The following is a 27,503-nucleotide window of genomic DNA, read 5'->3' as shown; positions in this document are numbered from 1 at the left end:
GGTGAGAAGCAGACATGTTCTTCCATCTTGAAGGTGGAGCTGGTTGCTTAGATGTAGGTAGTTACAGAAAATTTGCCACATTTAACTGGTACTGGTCAGTCGGGTTGTTCTGTCTTGTTTTCCTTTTTTATGGAAATAATCATGTGAAAACCTGGTTACTAAGGAATAATTTTTATTTATATGTTTTCTGTATTATACCATTTGTATTTTTACATGTAAAGCTATTTGTGTGTCCTGTTTGTATAGGTCAGGTTTCTACAAATGAAAAAGGAGGCTTATAATACAGTGTGCTGCTGCCACCTGATGTTTGCTGCAGGCCTTCCGTGTGTGGTCACAGCTGCCATCCAGCCCCAATAGTGGTTTGAATACAGAGTGTTAGCAGATTAATTGAGGTTTATTTAATTGCCCTCATATTAGGCTCCTGTATGGATACTTAGCATGTTAATTGAATTGTATAGAAATAAGGTTGTGAGTTGAAGATTAATTTTATTGACATCTTGATCTCTATTAAATTTAATTCAGTGGATATGTATTTGTTTTGATCAGCCCTGTCGTCTGTCTGTTCTCACGGTTATTATGTTCTGATGGGTAGAGGACACATTTAAAACAACACAGTAAACAAACAGAAAAACAGTTAGACGAGGGAAGCAAACAGGGCCGTGGGCAGTGCTGTTGTAGAAATGGAGCTGTGGCAGAGACAGCAGAACAGCGAGTGAGGTGATGCGGCGCGTGAGCCTGTGCCACGGCGGCTACTGCTCCTGCTGCACAGGAGGGCTGTGGAGTCATGGGGTAGGTCCCACTGCCCAGCATGGGACATATGTATCTTTAGGGAAGACGGCTGCTGTTCTGGACCGTTTGTTCTATTTTCTGTGGGTTAGAACCGAATAGGTTGGTTCACCTCAAGACATACTCTTTTCCAGGAAGCTCCTGTAATTAATATTGCTGAGAGCCACAGTTTAGAAGGACAGAGCAGTTTGATTCTACCTGCTGTGGTGTCAGATGCCTGCCAGTGAGGTGTCACTCTAGCTAGAGTACTAAGAGTCACTTGTGTAAGAAGCAAGAAGTCACTTGTGTAACAGTCCAAGCCAACAGAAGGGCATAGCAGACATTTGTCAGATACTCTGTGTGCCTCAAGTAATGTTCTGGGTGTTGGGTATGCAGCTTTGAAACAAAATGGGAAACTCTGGATTTCAGTGAGTGGTCATCTAAATTGGACAGTGAGCAGCGATTTGAGGGGCCAGCCTGTGGTCGGTGCTTTAGGACAGTCAAGGGCAGTAAAGACAGAACAGCTTGGAAGCAGGCAGCTTTGCTCATGGCGTGCGGAATTTCCTGTTGAGGCACATTTGGTTTCTAGGTGAATTGTAAGGTATACTTTTGCCAGTCATGGTGATATGTACTTCCAGCATTATGGAGGCAGAGACAGAGGATCTCTCAATGAGTTTGAAGTCAAGCTAGTTTGGTTTACATTGTGAGCTCCAGGACAGCCAGGACTACATAGAGAGAACCAGTCTCAAAAAGCAGAAAACAAAACCATCAAGAAGACACTCAGAAACGTATGTAGATTAAGCGTAGTTATTCTCTTTGCCGTGAAGGCTGTCAGGGTTAAGGCAGATAGCAGAGTGCACCCATTAGGCTTTCTACTCTTTCCTCGTACTGCATGAAGTAAACAAATGAAGGACATGCTTCCTATTCTGAAGGAGTTCGATGTCAGTTGGGAACTATTTTTCAAAATAACCTTTCAGGATAATTGTACATAAGTTATTTAATCTGATTTTAATACTTCCCTTGCCCCTTTAAATACTAAAGAACATATTAGGTCAGAGATTTGATTCAGGGCCGAGCCTCTTCGTCTCTGGCTGAGAATTGCTGTTTTAGTAAGACAGAGTAGAGCAAGTGCCATTCCCACTGCTCTCTGCCACCTCAGCACATAGGTCACAGTCTAGCAAAGATTTCTGAGGATTTACAGGTTACTAAGTCATATTTAACATTCATTTGATCTTCCCCAGAGCTAACCTGGTGTCCACAAACAATGTCTATAGGAAGTCAGCCGCTCTGAGTCAGAAAACCCCAGAGCTGGATAAAAACAGTTTTCCAGCTCTGTCAGCTTCTCCTGGACCAGAGCTTGGAGTGGGAATCCCAGGGACCACCCAGAAGATTCTTGGGTCCTTCCAGTTCTAGCAGACTTTACCACCCACTGTCTCTTGTGCGCTGACTGCATCAGCTCCAGAGAAGTAGTGTTTCCAAGACTAGGCTGTAAGTAGCTAGAGAGCTTCGGAGTTTCAGAACATTTGTTTGGTGAGTCAGATTGTTCTGTCTTTGAACACATTCAGAATTTAAATAATAGTCTGTTTGCATTCCTGCCACCTCCAGCATTCTTCAAGCTTTTACTATGTAAAGGTCATTTTGATGTGCACAAGGAAGCCTATGTGAGTTGTCCATAGTTGAAGTCCCCTGACCTAAATGAAGGCAGAGTAGTCCTACTGGATGCAGGCTAGTCACTTCATCTCCAGTGCACTCGATAGTAAGATTGGAGGTTTGCTAATAGATCTTCAAGTCCTTCTCCTTGGGATTTTACTGCAATTTGGGGTTCCTAAGAACCTTTTCCTAGTTTTTGTAGACCCTGAGGTTCTGATTGGAACATTCAAAGGTTTATAATTCTATTAACATCAGAGTCCTCAAATGGATAGGTTTGTGATTCTAAAGCATCTGTTAACCGCATGACCTTGATGGCCACACAGTTTATTGCCTTACATTCCTTACCATAAGGTGAAGATTCTTTGTCTCCCTTCTAGAAGAATAGGTTCTGTTGCTGGATATAAGTGACCAGTGCTCAGTGCTGCTCTGTGCCCCTGGCTTTACTGCACGGACTGCGCAACAGTGTGGGTAGGGTGTGGGACAATGGCTGGAGTTGACATTCTCAGAGGAGTGTGGGCTGGATGGCTTGAGCTGTCCAGAGTCTGGAAGGAAAGCCTTACACAGTTCCCTAACACAGTTGTTTGAAGGATGCCCTTAGTACATTCAATGACATTCACCTTGGTTGTCTTCTGACTTTAAGTGATGCTCACACCTCACCTACCTGATCTGAACTTTGCTCAGGAAGTAAATGTACATGAAAATGTGTGCTTACTGTGCTCTGTGATGATGTAAGGCCCCAAGTTACATTCACTATTACTTAAAAGCATCTTTCTGTGCTCGGGTTGTAGAGAGGGACTTAACCACCAGTAACTTGGAGTCAGTGTCGGTTGTTCATAGCTCTTATGTAGTTATGAAGCACTGTTTTACAAGGTGAACAGTCAGGACCCCTTGACTAGAGAGACGGCATGGTGAATACACTAAACTGAGAGCATCGCCCTGCCTTTATTGCATGTATACACTTAAATGCTCCTAGGAAGGATTTGGGGCAGTCTGCCTAAAAGCAAGTGTGCTTCCTTTTGTGCTGGCTGCTGTACTGTGGCTAGTGTGGCAACTCAATTCTCTCACTGTTTCCTCAACAAAGAGTCCTGCAGCATCACGTGACCTTCAGTTGCTATGATTATACCTCTGTCGTCATCTCTCTTCCTTTCTCTTTCCCTCTTCCTATACATACACTAGTACACATACATACAAGGGCAGAGTACAAATGCTTGAGGGGGAATTGCCTTGGTCATTGTGCATCCTGAAGCTCATGGTGGTATTTCGTTGTGAGGAAGTCAGTCTGATGAGCTCATGCTGTAGCAATACAAAATGCATGTGCCGGCTTGTGTGCCAGCAGGAGTCATAGCACACCTACTGCTACAGCCTCACTTACTGTCCAGGAACCCCAGCAGTTGGACAGCTTTGAAAACCTGACCTAAGCATAGCCATTTGCTTTCTGTAGAGTGAAATAGTTTTTAAATAGCTCATAAGACTTCTGAATTTGTAGCCACCAGTATGCATGTCATTAATTCAACCTCAGAGTTTCTTTCTGCATTGGACCTCACTCTTGATGCTCTCCCCTCTGGGTGGCCTTTTCTACACAATCTTTCTGACCTAGCTCATTGGTAGCATTGGGTCTCAGAACCAGAGCTGCCTCTCCATAGTGACTTTCCTCTGTGTGATTGCTCCAGTTACACATTACTTCAAATGTAGTGGCACAAGTCACAACTGTTTGATAATATTTGTAGGTTCCCTTAGATCACAGCTGTGGAAAGGATATAGTAGATATTCTTGTCTCTGCAGCAGGATGTCTGAGGCCCTGGCTGGGCAAATAAAGGTTGTTGAATTGCCCAGTGCTGAAAGTAACCGGAGATACCTTTAGTCACTGGCCAACTTGTGAGGGCTAGAGTGCACTAACACTGTGGCCAGGCATTCTATAAGTGGCTTCTTCATATGCTTGGACTCCATCTCTGAATATTGGCCCCAGAGTGACATACTTATTGTCAGGACTCAAGGATGGCCTTGTGACCCAGCCTAGAATTGACATGATGTCACTTTTACCCCGCTCCTTGGTGGAAGGATTCTGTTTCTAGTGAAAGAAACAGAAGCCTTTTGATCAGTAGGAGGGGTGTCAAGGAATTTGGGTCCTACTTTAAAGGAAGTAGTGTCTCTGCCCTGTTACCACTCATCATCCTAGCATCTCATACGGATGCAGTGTTTTATGTAGGTAAAAGTAGGTTGTTTTATGTAAAGGTGTTTCTTGTTCCTTGCTGCTATTTTAGTCCTTGGAGTAGAGCTGTGTGAATTGAGGCCCATACCCAGTTAATATCAGAGCTGGCACCCCAGTATTCTGTTCATTGCCGGGTCTCTCAGGAAAATACCTTGTGTCATATTGTATATAATAATTTAGCATTTATTTTACCGAGTGCTTGTCTTTTTGTTTACAGTATGCTCAGTAATAGAACTCTATATCTTTAAAAAAGTGCAGCTACCTGACTGTCATATGCTACTTCTTTCTCAGTGATTTGTCACCAGAGATAAATTCTTATGCTAGATGAAGGTCAGCTGGTGTGCACAGTGATTAGTATGCATAGTTGCTCTGCTATGCACATAACCCCTCCAGATAGCATTACAACATAGCAGACCATCTCAGCTCCACCACACAGATTCCATAGTTTGGTCTGGCTTCCTTGGAAGGGTTAGTGGTCAGAGAAACTTACCTGGATGTCAGCTGAATCAGCATGGAGAGATCAGCACATGCTGCTTCTCAATGGCCCTGTTGTTGTGTTGTCTGCTGTAGGACGTGTGCACTCTTTTATTTTATCCCGTCTCTCACCCTCACTCTGTCTGCTGCCTCGGCCACCCAGTGCTCTGGCTTAGAGGGACAGGCTGCACCTGGAGCTCAGTGTGTGGGACTCGGGCTTCCCAGATGCCCTCATTCTCTTCAGGAAAATTCTTCTGACCTTTGACAAGCTTGTCTTTAAGACAACCTTTCAGTTTTAATGGCCTTACCTGCTCATTGATAATTTCAGAAAAAGTCCATGTGTTATCAGGAGCACTTATTTCTGGAGAATGAGGTTTCAGAGCATCAGAACATCCTACCATCCGGACATTTTTGGTCAGATTGATACAGAAAGTAGAAAATTGAAAGTATGCAATCTGGAGGACTTTATTTTAAGAATGTTCTTCGTCTGAAGCAAAGCAAAGCAGCACAGACTTTATTTTATTGTGGCCAAGATGTTTTTGTTTGTTTGTTTTTTCCTTAAAATCATACAGGTATGGTCACTTTCAAAGGAGACTGAGTTTTATAATTAAAGTGTTCAGGCTGTTTTAGTGACTTTAGAAAGAGACGTGATTGTTGCCCTAGAAAAACAGCATTGCCCATGATCCCAGCATCTCGCATTTCATCAGTCTTGTGGAGAAAGCATTACTGTGGTGCTTAGTTGGGTTTGAGCTTTGGGTGAGGACCCAGACTCAGTGCTGTGTACAGAAGGTGAACAGATGCATCTTTCTGGGGCAGGATCTCCTAACTTAAAGCTGTTTTTACCACAGTAGACTTGACAAGATTTACTTTATGGGGTGTAACTTTGTGATTGAGCATGTGTTGAACTCTATATGGCCCAGCACAGGGACACGCACACCCCTGCTTACAGGCTGAGTAACATGGAATCAGATCTTCTTGCTTTTTGTTCCATGTTGAATGTTTTTCTGGGCTGCAGTTTTTTCTTAGTGGAAGATTTTGTGTCCGTGCAGGCTTACTCATCCCTTTTCAGTTGGTGAGAAGACCCATAGTTCTTACTGTTGTTGTGGCTGATCAAAGGGAGGGGAGTGAAAGGGCTGTTCAAGGGGTTTAGGTTAGGGCCAGGGTGGCTGGCTGAGGAGGAGCAGTGAACAGCCCAAGAGAACAGCAGGTGAAGTCCCCACTGTGTGAAGGTGGAGACAGAAGGCTAGTGTAGTTCAAGTAGAAGTCAGATGTCGCCCAAGGGGCAGGCCCCAGTCACAAGTACACTCAGGACTGCCTTTTGCCTTGGTGTAGCTGGCCGAGCAGCACTTCTGCTCCCAGTTTAGTGTGCAGCACCTGCTGCTTACTGCACTCCTTCAGGTACTTTCGGCGTGAGTGAATGCTGTGGACACAGTGTGTTTTACTGTAAATGTGCAGTTAAGAGTTGAGAGCCGTTGTAGCTGTGTTTATCCTGTGGCTGATGCTCAGGACAGTTAGGGCATCGTCATTGCTGCAGGACTGCGCTTGCAGGTTTGATTCTTCTGTATGTGTCTCTTTTCTTTTTGAAGCACACTTGACTAGAGTTTAAAAATTTTGGTATGTGATATGCATAAAATTGTATGCAAAATAAACAAATTATTCAGTAACTTAACCTGTTCTCTAATGCTATAGAAAATCCAAAAAGTTTCCTGATTGGTTCAGGTTAAATAGTGAGCAGTATGAAGTACTTCTTGATTGGTGTACTTTATAATAGCATAGCTGGTTTTTAAATCATGGGATGAAGAATTAGTATCATACATCAGTTGACAGAAAAATTTACCATGTGATTAGCAAAGTAATATAAGCTAATTCTTTGGCAAACATGCTTTTTTTCTGCATGAAGAAACCATTTTAAATAATGCATAGATTCAAAGTTAGCTCATCAAATGCCAACTTAACTGCGGTATTAGTTTGTGTTGTGGGTTTTATGGGGTTGTAGAGGGCTAGGTCTGAAACACTGTCCCAGAGGCTGACACCACAGTGCACCTTGTTCTGTGGGGTCAGAGCTGGAAAGAACTCCAGTGTGCATGACTCTAGCCAGGCAGTAGAGCCAGGGTCAGCAGCGCCTTCCTAGTTTTCTGGACCTGGCTCTTCCTGTGCTATCTCAGTGCGTTGTATTCATTCTCTTTGTATACTCTTCTTATCTTTGGAAGTAAAGCTTCTGTGGGTGCCTTGTTAGGGCTGTGTAACTTTTAAGTTTTTCAGAATGTATTTTTAATGATGGTTCTTAAACAGTTTAACCTCCCTTGTAGCCCACCACCCACCAGAGGTGGTGGAAAAGAAAGGATATGGGGGGAGGGGAGGACCTGTTTAGAAAGGTTCTTTGGAGCAACTCCCATCTGTGCTGTCTGGAAATTTGCAGTTCAGTTCTGAGGTCAGCAGCAGTAGCTCAGCCCACTCGCAAACACCTCATGGATACACTAGCAGTCCAGTTCGCTAGAGTCAGGATGGCAAACATGAGTCAGCAGCAGTGACACAACCTAGCAGAGACAGCCAGGGCTCACCTTCAGCATGGGGCAGCAGGAGGGACCAGCAGTGGTCAGCTGTGCCTCAGGGAAACAAAGATCCGCAGACTTGAGACCCACAAGCATCCTACAGCTAGTTACAAGTAAGCCAAGCTGCTTCTCCATCACTGTCCTATTTATACCTCTCAAACATCACATCTCTTTCATGGGTCTTGCCTCAGCATGTGCATCTTTCTCAGCTGACATCACTCTACCAATCAGCTGCAGTCTGCAGAAGTGGCAAGAAACTGCAGCACACCAACAGAAGTTTTTTGGTGCATTTTTCTCTCCGGAGTCCCTAACAAATGCAGCTCAACTACTCAGTGTAGGGTGAACCAGTAGATGGGTGTTGTTAGTGAAGAGCCCCTCATCACATGTCCTTTCATATATTTGCTTTAGCAGAGCATCCTTTCTCCTGTGTCTCCTTAGCTAAACATTCCCTCATAAGTCTGCCATACTCTTTAACCTGTGTCTACTTTAATGAAATGTTCGTTCACATGTTTGCCCCAGCAGAACACCATCAAACTGACTTTCCAAAGAACCCTTAAGTTTCCGCTTCAGGGCTGTCAGCAGGGGTCAGTTTCATAAACTCTCTTAGAACTTCATGATTTAAAATGGATGTAGCTGTGATGAGGCTACACTTTGCTACATGTAACCTGGAATCCCAGCACTATGGAGGCCAAGGCAGGATTTTGAGTTTGGGCCAGCCCTAGCAACAGAGAAAGGAAAAAGGAGAAGAGAAAACATAAGCTAGTTTTGAAGCTATGTGCACCATGAGGCTTGACTCTGCTAAGTGGACTCCAAGCAACCCTGGGTGGGATGTTGGTCCTCAGTGTGGTAGGTGTGCTGGGGCCCAGTGAGAGGGGTTCTGTGAGCATCCCCCTTGCATCAGAGCAGAGTTCATGGCCTCAGCTCTTGGAAGGGTGCAAGACTCAGATCTGGCTGCTGTGTTTTCCCCACTCTTGTCTCTATCCTCTTGACATGATGAAGTCAGGGAGACTTTCTGCCTACAACAACATGAGTTAAGGAAGCCCACCTTCTTCATTAAGTATTGAACCTAAGGTATTTTGTTCTAATAACAAAATAAACTGACTCAATGGGAGAGTTACACATTCTTCCTTTTGAAGGTAAAGAGTAATAATTTGATTCTGCTCAGAGTCTTGATTATAGCCCAACTGCAAGTTTGAAAGATTTGAAGCCAAGTAGCAGTGTTCAGATTGCTAGAATACATTTAAACCAAAAAGTGTGTGTGTGTGTGTGCGCGCGCGCGTGCACATGCATACGCACAGTAGTATTTATCATTTGATTACTGATAATTTTATATTTTTCTAAAAAGACAGGAAGCCTATGAAAATAATTTGATTAGTTTTTTGGGGGGTGTTGATGTTCATTATTGTACATAGTACAAAGAGACAAAATAGAGGAGCTGTGGATGTGTAGAGGGTAGAAATTATTGCCTTGGCTGATTCTAGATAATAATAGTACTTCGAGCCCCTCAGCAGTGATTCTGTCTATTTAACGGCACATTAGAGGTAGGCCGCAGGTATTGTAGTTTCTGACCTGGTGGAGTATCTTGTCCCAAAACATGTGGCAGTGTAAAATGGTTGAAGTTTTGCTGGATTGGATAAGACAGGTGTGTTTGGTTCCCCCACCTCATCACCCTCATGAAACTCTAGTGTTTGTACTGGGGAGGAGGAGGAGGCCAAACACTGGGGTTCAACTAGGGCCCCAGGCCTGCTGGGTCAGTCACAGTTTTTAAAAGATGCATTTTAAAGCTGTTGTTAATTATTGTGCTTTAGATTTATTTATGTGTATGACTATACACCACATGAGTGTCAGGGAGTTATGAGCTGCTGTGTGGTTCTGGGAACCCAACATGGATCCTCTGCAAGAGCTGCAAACACTCCCAATTACCAAGCAGACTCTGTAGTCCCTAGAGTTGTTTCCTGGTTCAGAGTTTCTGTTTGCTTGTTTTCTCTTTATTTTCCAGAAGCTGTTTTGTGTCTACTGCACTCTAAGTGTGTATGAATTCTTTTTTTTTTTTTTTTTTGCTTTATAGCACATTCGTAATGTGTAGTACAGTAATGTTATGGAAAGCCTAAAATAGTTTTTTAAAGCTAATTATATACAATATTATCTTCAAAATGTACTCTGTACTATTTTGACTGTACTCATTTCCACACCTAGCAAGTGTTTTTCTGTTAAGTACCAGTGTCTGCACAGACGATAGCTAGCAGGCAGCACACACGCTTGCTCGCACAGAGGGTGCAGCCCCAGGGGTGAGGAAGGACTGTTCACTTATGGAAGTAGCGGAATGGTTGTGTTTGCTGTCAGGGCCTCTCTCTCCTCTCTCAGCAGGAACCTATGCTCCTGATTGCATGCTGGGCCAAGTGAGGGGCGGGTATAATTGATCTGCACTGTGGTTTTTCTTCAAAGGAGTGTTTTTAAAATCCACATTAAAAAAGAAAGCTTGGAACAGTGTTTGTGTAAATGAAAACCAACTGTTTGTTAGGTGAGAGAGAGCGAGAGGTGTCCTCAGAGGAAGATGAAGGAGATTAACACTGCTGTCAACTGTCAGTCTCACAGAGTTTTGGAGAGAGGAACCGCCGAAAAGAAAGGCCAATAGTAATGAGCTAAAGCATGACCAAAGAGTCTCCACTGTTTCCAAGAAAAGAGTGAGCGTGTGGGTGTGTTTACCTCAGGAGGCTCTCATCCTGTGCTGTGGACTGCCACTGTGCCACCCCTCAGGGAGCAGGACATGCAGGACTGTGCTCTCTTAACCTTCTGTTTGCTCTCGCTTTCCTTCTCCCCTCTCCTCTCTCTCCTCCCTTTCCTCTTCCATGTTATTTTTGCTACATTTGCTGTTTTAACCTGTCAGTTACTAAATAATTACTATGTCACCATGGCTGGCGGCTCATATAGGAGAAATCTGCCGTCTCTTAATCAGAGGTGATTACAGTTTTTCCTGTCTGTGAATGTGCTTGTTGAGTAACGAGAAAGCATTAGTCTCAGGCTGATGTTCGGATTGAAAGGCAGCAAGAAGCAGCAGCATTGTTCTCTCTCCAGGCGTGTCTAATGAATCGTGTTTCCGTGTTCTGCTGGTCACGCCAGACAGTGCCCTCCGCCAGCTCAGCCTCCTGTAAAATGCTCCGTAAGATGATTGCCGCAAGAACAGAAACGCTGGCTGAGCCCGGGGGGGGGGGGTGGTGGTGCAAAAAAGACAGCTGTGTTTCAGTGACAGAGTGGGCGTCACTCACAGTGACGGCTCTCACAGTGACTGTGGGAGCTTCAGTGTAAAAGGCAAGTCGGGACCTATCCTGTCAGAATTTTAGTAGCAAGCTGGAGTGTGTGTTATGTTTCAAAGCAGGTCTCCTCTGAAGCGAGGGAAAGAAATGGTTTTAATTTTTACTGTTTAATTGAGAGCAACATTGAAACCCAGGGGTTGAGTCTTCTTAACTAACACAGCATTGATGGATTGAAGTGAAATTGCCCTAACTGAATCATGTGTGTATCATATACATGTGTGTAGATCATATATGTGTGCATCCTGTATACCAACTACATGCATGCTCTTTATTAACATTGAACACTTTTGATGCCCAGAATGGTAGTTCATACCTGCAATCCTGAAGTCTGGAAGCTGAAGCAGGATTGTAATGAGATCGAGGCTAGGTTGTGCTATACTGTGATATTCTGCACAAAGAAAAAAAACCTATCCCCTCATTTAGTTTATATCTCACGCTGATCCTTTGTGATTTCTGAACACGTAGCTGTTTAATAAACACCAGCCTCACTTAAGAAGTTTAAGTGGTCTGTGCCCACAAAGGAAGACTGGAGTCAACTACAAGGTACAGACAGACTGCCCTCCCAGGAGCCATAGGTCTCTGCCAGGTGGGGGCTTGCCTTCCAGACACGTGTCCATTTTTACATTAAGAGCATAAGATAAAATAAATGGTAATGCTCGTTCTAGCTTGAAAAGATGGTGGGGGGCGCTCTGGGATTTGGAAGTCCGTGCCACCTACACTTGACAATTTCTCTTTCAGTGTGAGTTATCACAGGGACATGGGGCTGTTTTCTGCACAGCCATCTTCTGAAGGTCTTGCTCAGTGTATCCAGAAATCTAATTCTTTGACCTCCTTTAGTTGAAAATTTACTGGCTTTACACAAGTCCTGTGATCCATTGAAATGCTAACGTGGGTCATGTCTGAGCTGCCACAGCGCTGAGCAGAAACCTTCATTAAAATTCTGGTTGTTCTGCAACTGGCTGAGGACCCATGCTGTTAGAGGTTCCTGAGGAAGATATTAGGCTGGTGAGATGGCGAGTCACAGCCATGCTTCTGTCTGCTGAGCATTATCAGGGCTGTTCTGCTTCAGCATTACAGATGGGTCAGAACAAACAGCGCGTGTACATGTGTCTTCTGTCCCCACCATTTTATCCTTGGTTCACTATTTGACTGATGAATTGATGGGACAAGCTAAATGAGTTTTTGATACAGATTTGTTAAGTGACACCAAGTGTGCAACATCCAGGACAAGTTCAAGAGAGTGGCATAGTGAGTAGGTTTGATTTGATATAAATAAGTCTATTTAGTTATTAATGACTTCAAATAGATTTTACAAGGCAATCAATGACAGCAAAATGGTGATCAGTCAATGATACTGTGTGTAATTGGATTTTTTACGAGTATGATGCTATATTTCAGAGTTAATGTGACATTATGCTACATTGTTACTCATTTTTTTTTAGAAATCAGGTATATCAAAAATTGAGATCTCTAAGTATTATTTGGCACAGTCCATAGGTGAAGTTGATAAATGTTGTCTTAGTGCAGTGCCCGTTTATTTTATAGTTCTCAGGAAGTAGATGTAAGAATTGGTGAGTTTAGTTTGTAAGACCGTTTTATGCATTGGACAGCAGAGTTGAAAACTAAAGGCAAGGAACAGATAGAGCCCCAGTCTCCCTTTAGATTCCTGTTCCTTAGTCATGTGTCAGAGCGAATCTAACAAGGGACTTCCTTTCCTGCTTCTTGCTTTTTAAAAGTCTGTTTGTGTTTGTAGGGTTCAAACAAAATTTCCTTTTATTAGTTTCAGTGGCTGAATGAGAAATTCTGTTTCCCACTAGCGACCCTCCAGCTCTGGCCTCTGCAGAGGCTGCTAAGCTCCTTGGTGTAGATAATAGGTTTCAGCAGTTCTTCCTGTTGCCTGAGGTTGAAAGCACCTGAAGGTGTCCATTTCAGCCTGTGCTGCAGCGTGATACATTAAGGGGAATATGTATCACCGCTCAGAGGAGCCTGCTCCTCTAATGCAGTTCCAGTGTAGACTGTGCACACAGTGTGGATGGTACAGGAGTGAGTGTTGTCGCCCTTCCCCACCCTCCTGGGCATCTCTTTCTCATCATTCTCCCTAATGGAGCAGGGTGGTTTCTGTTGGGAAACTCCACATTGACACCTGAGCACTCGGAACCTTTTACATGGCCTTTCTCTTAAAGAGGCATACTAATTCTGTAAGACACATGCTTTAACAGGTGGAAAAAGTTATAAATTGTGAAGGTTTTGAATATTTGGACTAAGTAGTGATTACTGGTATTTAATTTTGTTTTAATAAAACAGTATCTTCTGGAAAAATTTAGCACTTTTACACTTTATCTGAATGAGGATGGTATTTTAAAAGCTAAGTGACAGCACTTTGAACAGATCCTGAGCACAACTTTGCCACCTCAGCAAGGGAACACTGCAGGGAGCTCACCTCTATTTGCCATTCTTGATTCACCCTGGTACTGGTCGCAGGAGCTGGAGGGCAGTGTCTGCACTCACGGATTCTTTGTCTTCATTGACACTTTCCACTCATATGTATACAGAGCTATTTGATTTCTTGTGTTTTTTTCCTCTGGTACCAAAAACATTTAAATTGATAAATACAGCCTATAAAAGTTTGCTTACTTTTTTTTTATTCATACAGAATTAATATTTAATTTGTAAACTTGTAGTCTAAATTTAAAATGTATTTATCACCAGGTGAATGACTTGTGGGTTTCCTGAATAAAATGCCCTGTTCCTGTAGGTTCCCAACCTTTGTCCTCAGGCTCTAGGTTTCCTTTTTACTCAGCAGAACCTAAATCCACTCAGTAGCATAGCTGCATCACCACCCCAGTCCCAGATCCTTGTGTGAAGTCCGAGGAAGCTCTGCCTCTCTGCCTTGAGTCTCGGAGGCTCCACCTCCCTCCGCCTCCCAGTGTCCCCTTAACTTGAGTCAAGCTAATTTAATTTAAAAGGAAATGATCTATTTTGGACCCCCCTTATATAATTATGAAAAGAAAGAGAACCTTAGTACTGCACTGGCATTGGATTCTTTTGGAGTTACTTACTTGTTAGTCCATGGCATAGCTTACTTCAAAGGAAAAACAAATGTTTAGCACTTATAAAATTACAAATCTAGGAAACAATTTAATATTGTATCAATAGTTAACTTTTAGCAATATCTAAATTCTTTAAAAACTCTATCTAGGACTGGAGAGATGGTTCAGAGGCTAAGAGCATCAGTTGCTTTTCCAGAGGTCCAGAGTTCAATTCCCAGCAACCACATGGTGGCTCAAAACCATCTGTAATGAGATCTGATGCCCTCTTCTGGTGTGTCTGAGGACAGTGGTGGGGTACTTACATATATATAAAACAAATAAATAAAATCTTAAAAAAAAAAAAAAACCTCAAACATTCAGATAGACTACCAGTTAAACAACTGTTTAATGCATATATTTTGGGGACTCCCTTAGGTGTTACTTTATGTTATCTTTGTTATTTTTTAATAAAAATTGCTCAGAATTAATCTTTGAGACTTGGGAAAGTTGCCCCAAGAGTATTAGAAATGACTCCGACTTTGAAGGCTGGAGAGGCTGATGGGCCTGCATGGCCCCCTGGTCTCTCCTGCATTCCCACCTGTGGCTGAGGACAGCATTTACTGCTCCCTTTCTGTTCATTGTGAGACTGAGATGAAATCCTTTGGATTAGTTTATTAGCTTTGCATTCGAAAAATGTGTCAAAGTTTCTTTTTATTTGGATGTCCTTTTTACTGGTTCTTTTTTTTTTTCTTTTTTCTTGTTTTTTTTCAGTTGTGGAAGAAGGACTCTGGGAAAATGGCCTTTCCTATGAATGTAGGACGCTGCTCTTCAAAGCAATCCACAATCTGTTAGAAAGGTAAGAAAAGGGCTGTGGTGTGACTCTGGGCTCAGGGTGCCCAGAGTCCACTCGGGCTTTAGACATGGGGTCATCTGCAATGTGAGAGCTGTGCTTTTATATCTCCTTTTGTGTTCTATTGCTAGAGAAGTTCAGGGGCTGTATAGAGATCCCCTGCTTCCCCTCCCAGTCTGTGTGTGTTTCTTTTCAGCTTTAGTTTCAGTGTTCTTTACTCTCGGAAAATGAAGGGTGCATCCCTAAGGTTGAGTCAGCCCTCTTACATTCGCACTGGATCACACAAGTGACAGAACAATCTCCTGTGACCCTCTCTGTAATCAAGATGCTGTGGGGTTTGACTGTTATGTTTCTTGCAACAAGGTCGAGATTAATCCATGATAACCCACAGTAATCCATTGTTTAGCTTTACAGCTCCTCAAATCTGGGACAGACCTTTCTCCTAACCGTTCTTGACGATGCTGCTGTTTTTTGATGAGTGTGGCCTTAACTAGGCTCCTCAGTGTGAGGCAGTTTCTTGTGACTTGATTAGGCTGATTCTTTCTAATAGGAATGGCATGGAACTGAGGCTGTTCCTCCTCTGAGAGCCACATGTCAGAGGCTGCAGTCACATGGTTGGAGTGGTGTTCTCTGTCAGCTCTCATCCTTCTAAATTAGAATTTTGCCAACTGAGATCCTGATCAGCCCCATTCCTGTTGTAAGTTGTGGCAGACATAGTGGGATTGTGGGATCTCCCCTGCCTCTAAATCCCACCCACCATCCTTTAGTGCCTGCTGATGGTCCTTGTTGGAATCACCATCACCATTATCGCTATTGTATGGATTTGAAAAGCCACCATTTCTTTTCTCACTAATTGGCAGTTATCCTCTTCCTCTTCTCTGACCTACCCCTACACTGTCCTCCTCGTTCCCCTGCCCCTCAGACCTACTCACATACACAAGCATAGTTGCTCTTCGGTAGCACAAACTATATGGCTCCAGAAGTAGAAGCCAGAGGATCAGGAGCTCAAGGCCAACCTGGGGTCCTTAGGGATTTTAGAGATATGTTTTTAAAACAGCCGTTCACATTCATGGGGTCATGCTTTATTCATGAGTTACAACTCACTGCTGTCATTTAGGTTGATGCCATGTTCTTGCAGAGTTGACTAAAAGTGTTGCCCTGAGTTCTCCAACACAGTGTGGGAACCTACTTACTGCCTGTTGCAGGGCTTTTTTCAGGTTTTGGTGGTATTTTGGGGGAGACACAGATGACTAAGAATGGCCCAGTTAATAGCCTCAGTTGGGATCAATGTTCAATTCTTTGGAGTCTGCAGATAATGCTCTGAGGTCATCAAAACCGGAAGGACCTTACAGTACTGCAAAATTCATGCCCCATCTGCTGGCTAGGGATAGCTAGAACTCACTAGGTAACACAGTCTGAGTCACTTAAAAAGACCTAATTATCAAACTGCTCTGCTTCGGTTCAAGGTGGGGGAGGGCTAATGTTACTTTGCTCTGCATTTTTTCCATAAAGTTTTCACTTGTCTAAAGAAGCATTGATTTGTAAATCAGATAATCATCGATGGAATATTTGGCAATTCTTTGTACCCCTGCCAAGTAAACAAGAACAAAAATACACCCAAAACACATTTGTATAATCACATGTCTTATAAGGGCTCATTAAGCATGCTCTTTTAAACTGAGTTCTAGGGGATGTAAACAAAGCATCGTTTAAATACTGTAACTCACTGTGTTCTTAGAAAATGACTAGTTCCTCCCAGAAAAACAATGTCTTCTTAGCCCTGTGTGTTAGCTTTTTTTTTTTTTCTTTCTTTCTTTTTTTGTTAGAAAATTAGAATGGGAAACTTAGGGAAAGGATGTGCACCCAGTTCCCTATTCAGGGCTTATGCATTAGGATTCACCATGGGAACTAAAACCCGCGGGCCAGCTTGAACCTGCATCTGAGTTCCTTATTCAACGTGCGTATGTTTAGAATTTATGATGAGAATTAAGCCTGGGTCAAATTGAACCATTATTTTTAAGAAAATTAATTGTGATGTACAGTAAACTTGGGGTCTCAGTTTGGTGATCGTATGTCAGCACTCAGCTTGAGACGAGCAGCCTGCTAGTGGGGGGATGGGGATGGGTTCAGGCACCTCCAGTTAACGTGTGCAGTGTATTTACATACTCTGTCAATTGTTATTTCCATATAAATTTCACTATTTTGTCCCATGTGGACCTCTTGTGGGAGTCAGTTCTGCGATGGTGAGCAGAGCAGCCTTCAACTGAGCAAGCACTGGACGACCAGGCTCTTTTTTTTCTTGTGGGCAGGCGGGTTTCTGGGTAATTGAAGGTCCCTGTGAGAAAGAAATGTGCTCTGTGGCTCTGTGCAGTAGTCACTGACTCCGGTCCTGAGCGTCTGCGCGCTGTGAAAGCTCCTGTGTGTGCTGTTTCTATCCTTCCTCTGAGCTCTCAGGCCTCCTGCCGGCTTGGTTGAACTCATGGAAGGTCAGCCTGGCTTTCCAGTGTGAGTTCTGAATTCTTGTCATAAAAACAGCAGAGGGCTAGTGTGCTTTCTAGATTACTGTTTGGTTGATATATGAACAAAGCTTGAATAAGTGATTTATTCTGCCTTTTTTAAGGTGCAAAGATCCTTAATTAAAAGGCAGTTCCATTCACTACCTTGAAAGACTCTCACTTGGGTCTGAGAAGGAGCTGTATAAATTGATCTCTGTGAAAGGCTAACAGAGTGATGTCACTGCAGTGACTCATTAAGGACAACTTCACTGCCAGAGCTAAGCGATCCTGCCATTTTCACACAGAAGAGCATTGCATTCTGGACTGACTACTATTGATTGGTACGAAGCACCACTCTATTGATGTTGTGTAGCGATTTTAAATTGTGAGCAGTGTGACTTCAGACACTCATTTCTTCTGTCACTGTTCAGTGTTTGCCTGCCTGCAGCGTGCACTTCCAGCTGGAGGCATTGATCCATTAGAAACAAATGAACAAGCTACTCATGCAGACGTTTGCATACCGGCGTCAGGCAGAGAGCAGCTCTGCTGATAGTTTTGTTTTTTCCAGAGAGTTATTTCTTGAAATCCTTTCCTTATTACCTGCAGAGACAGGAGTGCTTTGGATCTCAGGTCCATCACCTAACCAACTGAGACGTGGGCCTTGGCCCAGCACACCCCCTTTCTCATTATGAGAGCTGTGTTTGGCTGACTGCCCTCACAGCCTAGAGAAGGACAGTAAGGATTGCTATTTTTAGAGTGGCTTCGACATTGAGAGTTCCTTGCTCGCTCCAAGGATTCTGGTCTATAACATCCTTCTTCTGTGGTTCCTCCTTCCTTGAGGACTTCCTGTTATCTGAGCCGGTTCTGACAGAGTTCATCTTCAGAGAGCACCTAGTATTGGAATGTGATTTACCCTGAGCAGGGAGATCTCCTCTCCTGTTACTTTCATAGTGTTATTTTAAAATAATCTTCTGGGGTCACATTCAGCCATCTTAAAAAAAAATATTATAGTGGCGATTCAAGTATTCACGGTTTTGGTGTTTTTTGTTTTTAGATTTATTTATTTGTATGAGCGTTTTACTGGTATGTGTGTCTGTGTGCCAAGTGCATGCCTGGTGCCTTCAGAAGCCAGAAGAGGGCATCAGATCTCCTTGAACTGGAATCAAAGACAGCTGTGAGTGCAAGGAACAGAACCAAAGACCTCTGGAAGTCCAGCAACTGCTCTTACTGTGAGCCATCTCTCTGGCCTCACATGGTCACTGTGCTGTTCTTTGCATGTAGTTTCTTGTCTGATAATCAGACACAAGTGCCTGCCCTGTGTTTGTAGTTCTTACAAAGTTTCATTCTCCCCTCCCCTCCTCCCTTCAACTTTCTCCCGGTGGCCACTGGCCTGATTTACTGTATTGCTGTTGCCTCTCTCAGCAGTCAAGGTAGGCTCAAGGATGCCACACTACTGGAAGTCAGAGCATGCTCCCCTTCATAGTAGAGGCTGATTGTGTACTTTCGGAGCGCTCAGCCTACCTGCCCCCGGCCCAAGAACTGAGGAGGCAGCCGCTGCCTCTCCTTGTTGGCTTCCTGATAAAGAGCAAAGGCTGCTGGTAACTCAGCCTGTGGTGCATCTGCCCTGAAGTAATACACACCGTGTCCGCTCATATTTATTTTATTAGCTAAGACACTGACCACAGACTTAAATGGACACAGTAGAGTCTATGAAGGGGAGGTATGGAAGCCGAAGTCACATGACCATGCTGGATGGTCAGTGGGGTAACAGTGCGTCTTTCAGTTCACTTGGGGACAGACAGGTTTCTGGACAGAGGGGGCGAAGGAATTTTGAGCTCTTTGCTGTTTTAGGGTTTATCTTTGTGACTTCGTAAAATGTTGAGAAGTGGACAGTGCTAGAGTATCCTGTCTCAGACCTGTCTATACCCTTATTTTTCATGTCTTTTGAGAAAGTAAGCATGCTTCCTAGTTTATTTTGAGGCCAATTATCTTTTTGGCTAAATGCCCAGGATGATAAAATACCATTAATTTGGTTTTTATTTATTTAGAATCCCTTGTGATTGACCTTAGCCCCAATCCCCTCCTTTACACATCCCTTTCCTCTCCCCACCATGTAAGAATGCATGAGCACAGATTGTTCTGAAGTCTCCATCTAAGTGACTCCACCCCATGCTCACCCTGCTGTGGCTATGCTAGGTGTCATACTGAGGCTTCGTCTTCCTTATCCTGGAAAAAGTGTGTGCAGTTACTCTTTGGGAGCTTGTTCTGTATAATTTAGCACTTCAGACATCTTGACTATTTCTCTTATTGTAGTCTATATGGATTTTCATGATGTATCAAATTCTGTTACCTGTCTATGAGTATGGAATAAAAATTCTTGAGGGAGAAAAAACAAACCAAAGCGTGTGTAGTTCAGAAACTGCAGAGTGTTTTGTGTACTAAAGCAGCTTGCCTTTGTGACATTCTAGAAAACCCCAAACATCTGGTACACTGCCAGGTTGGCATTAGATTTGTTACTCTGACTTGAATTTGTAACTGCCTGAGGCTTTGGAATAAAATAAATGTCCTGGTTTTCATGGGGGTTTATTGCTGTCCCCAGAGGTCAGGTCACCACTGCTTGGCACGCAGTGGAAGGTGACAGGAATGTTTTGAGGCTGTGTGCTCGGTCTTGCCATTGTGCACACAGGGAAACACAGCAGTGTGGATCTGACATCTGGGAAGTATGGTGCCCTACCTGGCGCTGCACTGGTGCTGCTGACTGGTGGCCACCAAACTTTCTTGTGCCTCCCATAGTGCTTGGGGATTATCATGGGGATTGGACACTCTGGCTTTAGTTAGTGTCTTATGGTGGGCTAGAGACTGCAGCATAGCTTTGCAGTCCTGGAGCTCAGTGACAGATGCTACTGCAGTGGAAGGCATGGTTATATGATGTGGAAACATCTGGCGCCCTTGGGAATCACCTAGTAAGAGTGCAAGAAACAAGTCAGTTCCCATTTTATGGAGATGTCACATCAGAGAATGAGTCTTTAGATTTATGGGGTATAATCTGTAATGGGAGGACATAAGTCTAAAAACCTAGATGTATATCTAATTATAAATGCATGGAAAGGAACCTGTGTCTTCTAAAAGCCTCAATCAAGCTGTTTATTATTATTATTATAATTACTACTACTACTACTACTACTACTACTACTACTACTACTACTACTACTACTACTACTACTACTACTACTACTACAACACAGAGAAAGGGTGAGGATGTTGACAGTTGGTTTCGGCTTTTTTGTTTGTAATGAGAGAATGGCATTAGACACTGAATGGGCAGTAAAGAAAGATGCAAGCCTTTGGAATTGCATGAGGCAGAGTGGTCATTTCAGGGAAGGCCAGTCCTGTACAAGAACTTAAGGTTATACTCATTTTAGTGAGATGTAAAGTAGACAGGCCTTGCTTCGCTACATCTTGCTGCAAGAATTACCACCCACTAGGACACAGGAGAAGCCAGGCCACTGAGTGAGAGGGGATGGGGTCAGCTGGAAAGGGGCCCCTCATCTGATCAGCAGTACATGTTGTAATAAGCTTGACCGAAGCCAATTTCCTGAATTTGGCAGAGGAAGATGGCGTTGGCCATGCTTAGCATGCAGGTGGTGGGATGTAGTCTGTGGGCAGCTAGTGAGCAGAGGGTGGTCAGAAGTGCTAGCCAGGTACCCACCACCTGGGGAGTGACTTGCTGGGTTAGTCTGGGCTGTTGTTCCCCGGCACTTGTTACCTGCCTCAGGTCTGCCCAGGCTTCGGGAGTAGAGATGCGAGCTGGCACATTGTGGGTAATTACTCAGAACCATGTGGTACACCACAGAATGCACGTCACAGGAACCCATGGGCACACATGTGGAACTTGCCTTCATTGCCAGCATTTCTCTTGAAATGGTGACCCTGAAGGTGCCTGCACTTAGAAGGGAGAATCTCGGCAGTTGCTTAACGTTGTCAGCCTCTAGACTCACACAGTTGCCTTACAGAAAGATGCCATCTTCATAGGAAACGGATTTTGAAAATGTTGGTGATTCCTAGGTTGACTGTAATACACACCTGACTGACTGGGAAGTGTTCTGAAACAGTTCTTGGCAGATAGGATTGTCTGCAAGGTTGAGTTGTAAAGTTAAATACAAATTTTGACCCTCCCCAACCCCCAAAATATCAAAGAATAGCAAAAGTGTGCATTTTATTTCTGATATTTTTATAATTTAAACCTACCTTTTATAAAGCATTTGCCTAGTTTTGTTCTTTGAATATAAGCAATGCAGTTTGTAATAGTGTTTGTCTTCCTGACCGTGTCTCAGCAGCCACACGATCCCTTCAGTGCTGAGGTAGTGTGATTTTAGGCTGTATAAGCGGTTGACAGACAGGCTATGAAGAAACAAATTTAGTACATTTCCTTCCTGTTCACTGAGTGCCTCATGGTAAGAACACCCAACATTTCATTGTGAACAGGAAAATAATTTTTAATGTGCACAACACCCATGACAGCTGTCGGTCAAGCATTAAGCATTACAGAGTAGAACGCAGAATGTGCCCTAGCACAGGCATGTGACCACCTGTTAAATAGTCACTGTCATCCTCACTGAGCACTGAGTACTAAAACCTGCTCTAAACACAAGAGAGACCCCAGGTGGCATCAGAGACAGAAGGGTCTTCACAGTTTGAAACGGGAGAGGAGGCATAGAGCAGTAAGGGGAGTCCTGCTCCCTAGCTGTGATGCTGTCTCTTGGGAACCGGCTATGTCAGAGAGCGATGTGTGTACCTGATGTGTGTACCTGATGTGTGTACCTGATGTGTGTACCCTTGAGCTGTTCACTCGGCTGCTCTGCTCCATGCTGCATTACTTTGCACACTAGTATGTAAGACTAAGAGCTTGTATGTTTCCTCTTAGTTTCTCTTTAGATTGCATGTCTGTTCCACTGTAGTCTGTTGCAGAATCAGGACTCTCCAGATGCTAGTCTGTCCACAGAACTGCTTTCCACAGTGTAGTCACATCTCTTCTATTTCCTCCCAAGGCTTAAAGTTGACAGCATCCTGTTCACTTTCTTATGTTCAGTCAGAGGAGTTGCATATGGAACTTCACCCTAAACCTAGCACAACTTTATTCGATGCAGTTCTCTTCGAGGTGGAGCTTGCTGGTGGACATTCTTTAAGTTCAAGGTCAGCCTGGTCTACAGAGCAAGTTCCAGGCTTGCCAGGATGACACAGAGAAACCCTGTTTCAAAAAAACAAATAAAAGGAAAAAAGGGGGGTTAAGGAATATTATGAAGCTGTCAGTTATGTCCTGGCCCTGTGCACAGATATATCTGGCAGCTCCCTTCGCTCTGGTGTCTGATCTTGTCTGTGCCTTAGCTATGGACATTGACCTCATGTCCATTCACACTGGTGCTAGGGACCGCCACTGTGACACTAGCAGCTGTTGGCTCTCACTGGGCTGCATTCTGTGCTGCAGCATCTGCTAGGGATGGATAGAGTCTGATTGGGGAAGGACCTGGCGAAGCTTTATGGTTTCAGTTCTTGTGACTTTTCCTTAGGTGGCTGCTCCATATTTTCTATTCAAAATTTAATATATTCAGAGCCCCTATCACTTAGAAGCATGGAGTCAGATTGAATTACTTTGGAAATATTTTCTTTACTGTGAACAAGGAAGACCATTCACTTTCCAAATAAATCCAGTGGTATTTGATGTAACCCTGTTCCAAATTGACTGCACAGAGGGAGTTATACTGTGAGGAGAAACTATTGCCTGACATTTACTGACTCGCTTAACCTGTAATGAAATGGGTGAGGGCTTGAATTGTTTCCATAGTCTTTGATGGAGAGGGAATGGCAGAGACAAAACTGTGTGTGCCGACCTGCCTGAATATTGAGATAAGAATCCTGTCTAGCTCTCACAGGTCCTTGTACAAAAGAATTCCATGGCACATTCTGACAGCTTTCCTTCAGTACATGGATCATTTCATTGACTGACATTGAGAGACCATTGTGTTCCGTCACATTCAGAATGTCCATTTTCTTTTACATTTCGTGTTATTTAAGATCAAGGGTACTTGTTAGTGCTCTGCGGCCTCTCACCCATTGTGTAGGTGGTGCTTTGGAAGAGTCCTCACCCGCCTGCACATGAATGAGCTTGGTCATGATTGTGTTGTCACTTTAGCTCAGTGTCTTCACCGTTGGTGTTCTGTGTGATGGGTTCACTTAAGAGAACACACCCGGAACTTACTTGACAGCAAAGTACACAAGCATAAACACCCTGGAGACAGAACCAAGCACAGCACGTACTTCTTACTAATGTGGCGTCTTCATTTTCCTAGATGGTGCTTCTGTACCCCCAGAAGGAAAGCATTAAGGCAGATGACGAACTGTGCTAAAGTTTTGTTTTTGGCGTCCTTGCTAAAGACTTGATCACTTATCACAAGAAAACTCCAAACCCAGCTTGCAGGAAGAAGAGTCCTATGTTCCCCGCACTCTGACCTTGATGGTACAGGAACTTTTGTAATGCAGACCTGTGACTCAGATCCCAGAGTTTTGGAAACAACTTGTTTGCTGGCTTATGAGCCCCCACCTCAGGGGCATTAAAGTGTCCAGAGTTCTGAGTTCTTTGAGTATAAGGAAACATCGTGACAGTTGGACTGCTGCTTGTGATTCCTTCAGTGCCTTGCATCTGGGTTTGTGACCAGTACTAGGTTAATTTGTTACTGAGTCTGTGAAGGTAATTCCTGATGTGCTTATTGTAGGTGCCTAATGGATAAGAACTTCGTGAGGATCGGGAAGTGGTTTGTGCGGCCCTATGACAAGGATGAAAAGCCAGTCAACAAAAGGTCAGTTTTCAGGATGCTCTTGGTATTTCGCTTTCTCAGCCATGACCACGCCTGTTTTTGTTTGGACTTAGGTGGAAGGGGTTGGTGTGTTTATTATCTGTTTCTGTTGGTCTAGGACCACTGGGCCATCACATACTGTGTGCTTATGCCTGAGTAACAAGACGAGAGAGCCATGTGACCATCAGGCTGTGTGGAAAGTACTCTTCACTACATAGTTTGGAGTTGAGACACACTAGCATGGCCTTTCTGTTATTCTCCCTGATTGTTCTTCCTAACACTGTTTTTTGGCACAACTTAGAAATACTTAAATTGAATTAAATGGTGACAATATTTATAGTGCCACCCAGGTGCTCCTTTTTATAGATGAGCGCACACAGCCTGGTGATTGTCAAATCAGGCTGTGGTCTAAGTGAAGATGGGTGGCTGCCATGGCCCACATTGGCAGTGGGTGTGTGCTTTGCTGCTACATAGGCATGGATTTTTAGATCATTGAAGCCAAAACAAACTGGCTGAATTTAACATTCCTTACCTCTAACCATAGTCTAGTTAGAGTAGATTGATAGAGTGTTTAATTTTCACAAATCACTGTACGTAGCATTTCTCTCCCCTCCAAATTGTTCCTTTTCTTTTCGTATGCTAGATAAGAAGCACAGAACCTCTTGCCCATTCCCACTGAGCTCCATCCACAGCACCTCAGTTCTGTCTAGGTGTCCTAGGGCAGGGATTTAGCTGCTAGCTTTGGGTAGGGGCCTGTCTTAGGATGAAGCTACTGTCACCAGTTTTGCTGGCAGCCCTTGAGTCTTGGTGTTAGAGACTCCATCAGTAGCTTCTCCCAGCATATCTCAATTCAGTGAAGTGGTTTTTGGAAGGGCCCAGAGTGGGGGTCAGAAGAACATCAGTTGCTGGGGGATATCGTTCATTCAAGGGTTAAGGGCTTGAACAGCAGCCTGGCAGGACTCTGAGGGGATGTCAGGCCCCAGCACCAGATAGATAATGTGGCAGGGGCTCTCACTCACCACCCTGGGGTTTGATGGCTCTTCTCAAGGCCTTATCTGGAGAGAGGACCAAGGTTGAAATCAGCAGTGGTGCCTACCATCAGATTGTAAAGGGGAAACTTTAGGGAGCTGTGCTCACAACACAGGTGATACCCACTGTGCTTTGCTGGTTTTCATCACAGTGAGTCCAGCCCCTTGGGGAAAGGTTGGCTGGAAGATGGAGGCATAGATGAAGCATGTTTCCTAAGGGTCGGTGACCACTCGTGGTGCTTTGTTGGCTACTCAGTGTGTAGTGTAGTCACACTTAAATGTTCATACACCATTACTGTTTAGATCTAACTTAATACAGTTGTTTGTACTGAAGTAGGTGAACATTTAAAAAAAATCAAAAATATATTTGCCTTTAAGGTCATTTCTACTCATCACCTCTCAGAGTCTCAGTACCCATGGGCTTCCTACAAGTTAGACATCGGTGTGACTAAGGAAATAAGTCTTGTGTTTTAGACATTTCTCTTTTCACTTACACATGTATTTAATGGGTGCTTTTTACAAAATGACACCCAGAGTCTATCTGTCAAAAGAGAAATAACATGGTTTTCATTTTAAGTTGAAAATTAGGTATATTTAAATTAATTTTCCAGTATAGGTAGAAAATGAAAGCAAAGGTTGTCACTTACATTTGTAATTTCTAGTTACAAGGACCACATGTCTCTGCAACCTAGATTATTAATTTCAAATGGAACAACTTCATTCTGACACATTCACAGTGAATCAGTTTCTAGTATCAGCTATATAAAACTTTTGCCTAGAAAAAATAAGATTACATATTTTTTATTTGTACAATTATAGCAAAAGCTTAATTAAGACCATTGCAGCGTTGGCATACAAGAAGTACTTAGTGCAGAAGAACTAAGGTATTAAAGTTTGTATGTGTGTGTGTGTAAAATCATTTACATTTCTGTTATTTCCCATTTATCTTTTATGAGCACGTGTTTCTTTATGTCCTTAAGCATAGTTAAGAGTTATTGTGATAACTAGTTATCATGTACAATGAGCACCCCATCTCCATTGGCTGATCTTTCTCTTTGGAGTGGGCGGCTTCTTCATTCTGAGTCACTCTCAATTATGGGAAGTATCAATGGTGTAAACTCCATTCTCTCAGGGTTGGTCTCTGTCCCTTCCCAACTCCTTCTCATCTTTTTTTTTTTCTTCTTCCAGTAAACAGGTAACTGACCAGTCTCATCATTTTTTAGTCTAGCCGTGGGTTGACTGTTTGCTGTTGGATATTGAGGGATGATTAACTGCACCTTTGGCTTCTCTCTGCATGGTTCCAGTAGCACCCTCTTCCACCACTCACAACAGCCTTGGGTGCTGTGGGTACTCTCATAGTCTCCTGGGTGGCAGATGCCCTGATTAAGAAGGGAGGCTTGGCCTGTGCACAGTGCGAGAGGCCACAGAGGCCGAAGAGGCTGGGTGATGTTTCTGTTTCCGTTTTTCTAGGATTCTCCTTCTGACTTCAGCACATCTGCTCTTCCTCATTTCAGTTGTCTGGTTCTTTAAGCGCTTGAAAAGAATAGTGCCAAACCTCAGGGAGTTTGGTTGGTGTGGCTGTTTGTCACCCTGTGTGCTGTGTAAGAAGTGAAAAGGTTTCAGGGCACCGATGGGATACATCACTCCACTCACTTGCCCTCCAGTAGTTCAGCTCTTGACAGATGCAGATGTTTTCTTTAGACTGTCGGTGTTTTAGAGACAGGGTACTCTGGAAGGCTCTCCTTGTCATTGTTGAGAATAGACACAAACAGCATGGGATTGCTCTTTGGTGGCTTACACCCCTCTCAGAGGCTGGCCTTGGGCTGAGCCACCCTGGTAAAGGAGTGCTTTACCTGATTAGAGTAATGACATCTGTTTTCTGAGTAATTTGGGCATTCAAGTGAAGATGTAGGTTTTCCAGCTTACTGTTTTGTGCCCTCTTTTTTTTTGGAAGGTGTCAGCTTGTAGTCAGTGAAGTGCTGTGTGTCACCTTCCTCTAAGGCACTTTCAGATTTTGCTGTGGATGTTCCTAGCCTTTCTATGAGAGAACAGTTAGAAGAGAGGATTCTGGTGGTACAGACTGACTGGTGTTCAGAGGGCAGGGAGGTGGCACTGAGGTAGCCTCTTTGGTCTGAGGAGCTGGCTCTGTTTTCAGTGTCCTCAGAAAGTGGCAGCTGGGAAAGCAGCAAAGTGCTGGGTGTCAGGACAGCTCTAGAATGTTCACTCCAGTAGACTGAACCATTGGTCCTGTTGTTGGCCTTTAGGTAAAGCTGCTTGATTCCATAA

The 27,503-nt window shown here is 43.7% G+C and overlaps 1 protein-coding gene across 4 annotated transcripts in view; it reads left to right on the top strand.

Moving 5' to 3' along the window:
- MED13L (mediator complex subunit 13L) overlaps positions 1 to 27,503 on the top strand; it is a 189,491-nt gene that overhangs the window by 86,299 nt on the left and 75,689 nt on the right. For all 4 annotated transcript variants that reach the window (XM_080941131.1, XM_080941129.1, XM_080941130.1 and 1 more), the window contains exons 3-4: positions 14,765 to 14,849; positions 24,109 to 24,192. In XM_080941131.1, coding sequence (XP_080797257.1) covers positions 14,765 to 14,849; positions 24,109 to 24,192 — 169 coding nt within the window. The remainder of the gene's footprint in view (positions 1 to 14,764; positions 14,850 to 24,108; positions 24,193 to 27,503) is intronic.

The sequence above is a fragment of the Micromys minutus genome (genome assembly GCF_963924665.1).
Source record: "Micromys minutus genome assembly, chromosome: 29".
NCBI lineage: Eukaryota > Metazoa > Chordata > Mammalia > Rodentia > Muridae > Micromys > Micromys minutus.
The sequence above is the reverse complement of the archived record's forward strand: the minus strand, read 5'-3'. Positions and strand labels throughout refer to the sequence as shown.